Below are 7,204 nucleotides of genomic sequence, written 5' to 3' on the forward strand. Positions count from 1 at the left end.
ATAAATTATTTTTATCATCGTGCTTCTCACATAACGATTAAAAAAAATTGAATATAAATATATATAAATATATATATAATTATATAAAGTAAGGGATAATTTATTAATAAATTTAATCTATTTTAAACACTTTTTTTTTATGTTAATATTCTCCTAAATATAGATAATATTAAATTTGTAGACATTACATTTTTGACTTAATTACTATGCTTACCTGATTCGGTTTTGTACTCGATTATGTATTGGGTAATTGGACTGTTCCCGTCTTGACTAGTCGTCCAGCCTAGATTAATGTGACGACTGCCTTTTTCGATCACGTGAAGATTCCGTGGAAAGTCTGGAGGCTCTATATATCAATGATTATGTAGAATCTCTTTTAACTTTAGAATGCTATCACTATTGAGTGATACAATATTGCTAATCGATAAATTTTACAAGAAAAGGTCTTCTTAATTAATATAACACAAGTTTTTTCTACATTTCATTCTTTTAATAACAAAATATTTATAATTTCAAAAGTATAAACAACATAGTTTATAAATATAAACAATCTAATTACTAATTTAAAAGAAAAAAAAAGAATAACAAAAAAGAATAACACACTATCTTAAATATGATTTAATGATATAAAATATATAATATTAATAACGTAAATATGAAAAATCAAAACATACAGAACGTCAATAAAACTAATCAAAGTTAGGTGTTTCAAATAATACAATCTATATTTTTTATTATTACAAATCGATTTTTTTTTTTTAAATATGATTGCGCGCCGAAATTTTCAGATTCTTAACCCATTCAATCTGAAACGCTAATAATCTAAATTAAATTAGAAAAACTGTAATGGAATATGTAGTTTAATTGTTTGTATCTGTTCATAACACTCCTAAATAAAATATATACTAAACAAAATAATAATAAAAAACTGCTTAAGAACTGAATCACTTAGGCTGCATTCCATTTAACGTTTACAACGCTCGTGGAATTATTTCATCCTTATTGTTTATCAAATGTTAAATAAGGATGCTCGCGAGCGTTGTGAGCCTCAAATGTTACCCTTGGAACGTACCCTTATTAGACATAATGCTGATATAATATTGACCATTAGGGGATTCAAACTAATATATAACCGACAGAATTTCTAGAAGCTTCTCTCCGCTTTTAGTATGATAGATTAAACCTCCTAATGATTATTGAATAACTTAACGCTTAATGATCTCATTCAAAAATTTACGTATCAATAACATTCTGTAAAGTCAATATTAATGTAAAGTCAATATTAAATTTTTCAACGCTTAAACAATTTTCTATCGTTTACTAAATCCGATTTATAATTAGTATACGTTTTTCACATTTTTATGTATGAATTTTAGAAATACTAATTTTAAATTAACTCCTTCACTATCACATATTCATTACGGATAAAAATTTTTCTTTATACATTACCTATACTATGTGCATTACCTGCGATCAGTCATTCTAATATGTATTATTTTGCATGACATCTAAAGAGGCATTATAACGCTTTTATAGTAGTGACGGTATTATCTAATAAAAGCTTGACTGACGCAGATATAATTTCAACATTTAACACGCTATTTTGAATAGCGTCAGTCTGATTTTTGGTATAACCTCTATTAAAATGTTTCACCGCGTGAAATTACAGTTGGACAATTAGTTGGGAATTTTCGGCTAATTCCGAGGCATCGTCCGTCGTGTATCGCGTCCTATGGAATAATTTTCAGTTATGGCACGATTGTCGCGTACCTGCATTATGCATATTTCACGGGTTATCCGGCGCAATACGTCCGCTCGAAGCGTATCTCATTTTGGAGAACACATAGAGAGTGCGAGCCACCGGCTCATCTGTCTCTCCGTGCGCGTACTTGCACGGACGTACATTAAATTAAATGGACGCGCGTTGTCGAGTGCCTGTATGTATACATTACGATAATTACATTCAGCGAAATAGCGTTACGCACAAACAACCGACCGACTGACGCCCCGAAGGCATCATCGCGATAACTCGCGTCGCAATAATATCATGGATTTCATTGACTATCTCCTACCTTCGACAGAGAACAAACAATAATGAAACGTCAACGTTAATACGGGAATATCATTGTTACTTTTATTGCAACTTTTTTCTTGCCGCTGTGTTGTTACAATTATTATGTATCCTTCTGTATATTAATACTATCTTTCAAGTAGTATTATCAATTAATACTATGTCTTCGTATTCGGTGTCGATGATTTTTCAGCTTCTATCGCAATCTAGATAATAATTTATTGAATACAAAGTACCTTGGATATAAAGATGAATCGTCATCTCGTCGCGGCCGTAAGCATTGGACGCGATACAAAAATACCGTCCACTGTCCTCGCGGCTAGTGCTGACGAAACCGAGAACGCTAACGGCGCCGTCGGTAGTGTTATCCTCCTTCAGGGTATAACGATAATCGGGAAGCTTAGGATCCAATTGGGAGCCTGCTTTCTTCCAAACTATTTTCAAAGGATGGTCGCCTTTCGCTTCGCAACGTAAAGAAGCATTCGAGCCCAGCCTCGCGGTCTGATTACGATGCTTCTCCACAAAATGTGCGGGAACTGTATCAAGCAAAATGAAATTCTATTTATAATTATATAGTCAGGTATGGTGCATACTTAAAATGCACATTATTTTAGATTATTCTAGAACACAGTCATATTTAAATAAATTCTATGTAATAAAATTAAATTCTTGAGTTATACTTTGAACAATCCACCAAGTTTAAAAAAATTCTATAATTTTGTATCTCATAAATTTTTATATATAGTATGCATGCATGTGTGTTCCTATTCTAAAGTGTTTTTCGTATACAGAAAAAAACGATTTTGCTAAAGTATTAAATAATTTAGCTAGATACAGTCCTGAAAAATAATTTTGTTAGACCATCAAAATAATTATGTAGAAATAATAAGCATGATGAGCAAAGCTGCAAAAAAATATTCTAGCAACCAGCTTGGACGTCCTATATAATTCTTTTAACGATCCAATAAAATTATTGTCTATATCTACATAAATGTTTAGATACTTAACAAAATTGTTATTTTTGTGCAAGATGATATAAAATTATATATAAAATTCTATCCTGAGCATAAGATATAGGTCTTTTAAAATAAGATGTATAGCTAACAGAAAAAGAGGCAGACCTGAATAAATTGGCAAAAATAATTACAGAAAATTAAGATCTAAACGCTTAAATTGGTTTATATATTACTAGATTATTTATTTAATTATAAACCATAATTTAATTAATAACATGTACGTTATATATTATAATAATTATTATTATAAATAACACAATTTAAATATTATATTAATGTGATTTTTTGATGTCTCTCGTACATATTTTAAAATGAGATAAAATTTAAAAGTTATAAAACTAAAAGAAAATTTAAAAAACAAAAAGATTAAGAATTAGGAATTAAACAAAATAAATTTGACAAGATATGTTATCAAGTAAATTTTGTTAATGTTCTAAAAATCATTATCTTTTATAAAAAGGGGGTTGAGCAATTCGATTATTTCATCAAAAAATATTTCCTCAATGCTTAATAGGATAAGGATTAAATTGACTACACGGGTCAATCGTCACACTGTTGATAATACCTAAAGTTTCAGCGAGATCCAATTAGGGTTAATCACCAATTAGTAGAAGACTAATCCTACTAAAAGGAATTATGAGAGAGAAAGATATTTTATCTCGTAAAGCTTTAGCGTTAAAGTATTTTCTGTAACTGTAGATAGTAATGGGAGATTTAATGACGTTTCTATTAGAAAAAAATTACATTTTTAGTTATTAAATTTTCTTTTAACAATTAGATTAGATCATAAACAATAGATATTAAGAGACAGATATTAACAGAGAGATCAAATAATTTTTTTCTACAATTATAACAAATATAATAAAATTTGATTCGATTAACTAATTATGTTCTTTATGAAACATTTCTTAGTAGAGATTATAATTCTTAATATTATTAAACTATTGTAAATAAGGCTCTCTTAAATATATTAATGGCGTATAATTAAAAAAAAATGCTTTTATATAAATATGAATAGTTACTAAACTGTGGATGTTGAGAGGTCGTCACAAAAACGTGACGAACATCTATACTTATATTATTTAAAACCAAGTTTTATAACATTATTAGTAATTTTCGAATCTGATTAACTTGAGGACACAATTAAAATTAATACATACCGTTGACGGTGAGATAAACGACTTTACTAAGCCCGGCTCCAATGCCATTTACAGCCTCGCATAGGTAGAAGCCCTCATGATCCTCCTGGACTCGGCCAAACACCAGTGAACCGTTGGAGTGTATCCTCAGGTCCTGCATGTGCTCATGGCTGGCAATGTCGTGATAATTGCCAGGTTTCTTGCCGCTGCCGCGTCGCCATGTGACCAACGGCGGCGGAAACCCGTCGGCGTGACAATGCAAACTCAATCGGGGCATTCCCTCCGACGCACGGGCGTCCTGCGGCTCCACCACCCATCGTGGCGGCACTGACCCACAATGCGCAATCATTAATCGATTGTCACGTATCCCGAAATGCGACAGCTACTACAACGACGCGGTCCGGAAGTCCCGATCGCCTCGATTAAACGCCAAAGTCCGCGCGCGGATGACGAAAATCGCATTGTTCTACTTAATTATATTTAATTCTCCTCGAATTGCAAAAAAATGTCAATTTTACATCTTAATTAATGATTGAAAGACTAAATTGTCTGATCTAATATAAATAAATTTTTATCGCGGAGAAATAAATTAATGAACGCATAATTTTTTGCTTAATTAATTGGAGGAAATATTAATATTATAATATATTAATATTATATAATATGTCGAATTAATTGAAGAAAAAATTGTTTATCGTGCAGCTATTAAACTTTCAATGTTGACGAAACGTCGCGTTTTACCGAGAGCACTGCATTCGTGAGGGAATATTCTTCCGAATCTCGTCGTACGTTTCTCTATCTAAGCTTATTGCGCTGAGGCAAGAGCGAAAAGTTCTCGAGGAGAGGATTGGCCTACTGCAACTTCCTACTTCAGCTGCCGTGAAAGTAAAGAGAAATAGGATTTGAAGGTGCGCGAGGAAGAGAACTGGTGTGCCCTCTCGGGATTGCGGACAAACGGCGCAAAACTTTCGTTGATAAAAATTACGGATTGTCCGCCAATGTATTGGCGGATTGCTTGCTCTTTTCGTTCGTCTTTCTTCTCACCTCTGTTTCTCTGTCTGTCTCACGACAAAGAAACAGATCGAAGAGAGATGCAGAGGATGTGATGCGGAGGGAGTGTGATGGGACTGGCGGGAAAAGTGCGGAAACGGTGCTAATGCTGCAACGTGCGCGCGCGACGGAGAGATTTTTCCATCGGCGACAAATGGTAAAATAATATATCGGCGACTAAACACTGTGATGATCACAGAGAGCGATATACGTGATACGATAAATCGGTGCTGTGCGAATTCAATACCACATACGAATGTGCATGATCAATTGTTGCGTACAAATATATGCACAAGGTGCGCAAAATGCGCGTCCCGCCCGAGCCGAACGTTTGCACGTCGAATTATTCGCGCATTCATTTGCATAATGCGCCATGCATTTATGCGCTCGCAAGCATATTATCATTCAATCGTGATTAATAATTGAAGGATCGAGCGGATGAAGGATATACTTGTTATATTATGAAAATCGAGCTACATGGACAAATTTGTTATTCCTCACGCCGAATAACTGTGGCAATCTACGTGTTAGATAATAGAATCAACAGAGAGTATAGCAGCACGTGCAATAATGAAGACACGGACTTATCGCTACAATTTATTTTAGTGAGAGAAATAACAGAGGTTGCCCCACGGAGGTACTGCATTTTTAAAATTACATTTCAGAGCTGGAGAACGCTTAAGCTTTCTTCTTCTTAATTTAAATACTTTGACTGCGGCATCTGATTGCCTATTAATTCAAATCCGATAAATGCGATCCTTCGTTCCTTCGTCCTCCCCCCCCCCTTCAATTTAATAACGATTTCGTATCGGGAATCGATTATTCCGGCAAACGTTCGGATCAAACGAGACCGATTCGTCTCGGTGCAAGGTAGGGTGGATAGGCGGCATACGAATTTTCGGTGACGACGGTGACGAGAGCAGGGGAGATGAAAAAAGGAGACGAAAGGAGTATAAACGAAACACGAGATGCGAGCGTCACATCGGGTAGTCGGTGCCAAGGGATTAGTGGCGCTCAAAACTAAATAAGAGAGAAAAATAAACTGAAAAATGTGTCAGTGCAGATATGCGTGTGCTGGGTGAAGTGAACGTGAGTTGGTGCTCCAAATTGAACTACAAGATTGTTGCTGCTGCTGCTGCTGCTGCTGCTGCTGCTGCTGCTTATACTGCTGCTGCTGCCGCTGCTGCTGCCGCTGTTGCTGCTGCTGATTCGCCATGATTCAAGACGAAGTGGTGCTATATGCGAAGCCGAGATTCGTAAAGTGGCCATATTGGCCCTCGCATGCAGTATGTTCCATTTTAGGCTACTGCGATCGTGTTGAATACTGACAAGCACCTCGTATCGGTCGAGATTTCATTTCTCGTTCTTTTTTTCTCGCGCATTTCTCCTTTTTCATTTCCCAAGTTGTATCCCAATATACGCGATTCAGCGGTCCTCGATGCAACGCGCTGACCAACACGTATAAGAGTTTAATGCTTTTTAAAATTAATAGTGCTTCTCTCATTTGACATCGAAGTGTTTAAAGAAGATATATTGTTGTTCGTCACGTTGATCCAAAAATCTCGACTGTCAAAAGTCGAAGGGTCGAGTACCGCTGCATTTGACACTTGCGGAATTAATGCGGAGACTGTATACGATCGCAGTACTTAATTATTGCGATAAGGGGCACAGAGTGAGAGGTGCAAGTTGAACAGTGCGGCCGTTGTTAGATATATATCTAGATAGAAAATATATTGCGGGGTGATCCGTGGGGTAAAATAACTATATCATTATGCTGTGCTCATGTGCGGTGGTGCGACGGGCTTGCTGGTTGTGCGGCGGCGGCGGCGGCGGCGGCTGCTGCTGCTGCTGCTGCTGCTGCTGCTTCGTCATTTCTCGCATATCATCTCGTAAAATGGGCTCTAGAGCTGCGTTTATTTGGACAATGC

The 7,204-nt window shown here is 35.5% G+C and overlaps 1 protein-coding gene across 4 annotated transcripts in view; it reads right to left on the minus strand.

The window, feature by feature from the left end:
• Positions 1-7,204, minus strand: part of LOC108752601 (Down syndrome cell adhesion molecule-like protein Dscam2) — a 167,804-nt gene that overhangs the window by 14,484 nt on the left and 146,116 nt on the right. For all 4 annotated transcript variants that reach the window (XM_018493542.1, XM_018493539.1, XM_018493543.1 and 1 more), the window contains exons 12-14: positions 4,248-4,553; positions 2,308-2,607; positions 215-346 (exon numbers count right to left, since the gene is read on the minus strand). In XM_018493542.1, coding sequence (XP_018349044.1) covers positions 215-346; positions 2,308-2,607; positions 4,248-4,553 — 738 coding nt within the window. The remainder of the gene's footprint in view (positions 1-214; positions 347-2,307; positions 2,608-4,247; positions 4,554-7,204) is intronic.

This window comes from Trachymyrmex septentrionalis, unplaced genomic scaffold (assembly GCF_001594115.1).
Source record: "Trachymyrmex septentrionalis isolate Tsep2-gDNA-1 unplaced genomic scaffold, Tsep1.0 scaffold60, whole genome shotgun sequence".
In the NCBI taxonomy this organism is placed as follows: domain Eukaryota; kingdom Metazoa; phylum Arthropoda; class Insecta; order Hymenoptera; family Formicidae; genus Trachymyrmex; species Trachymyrmex septentrionalis.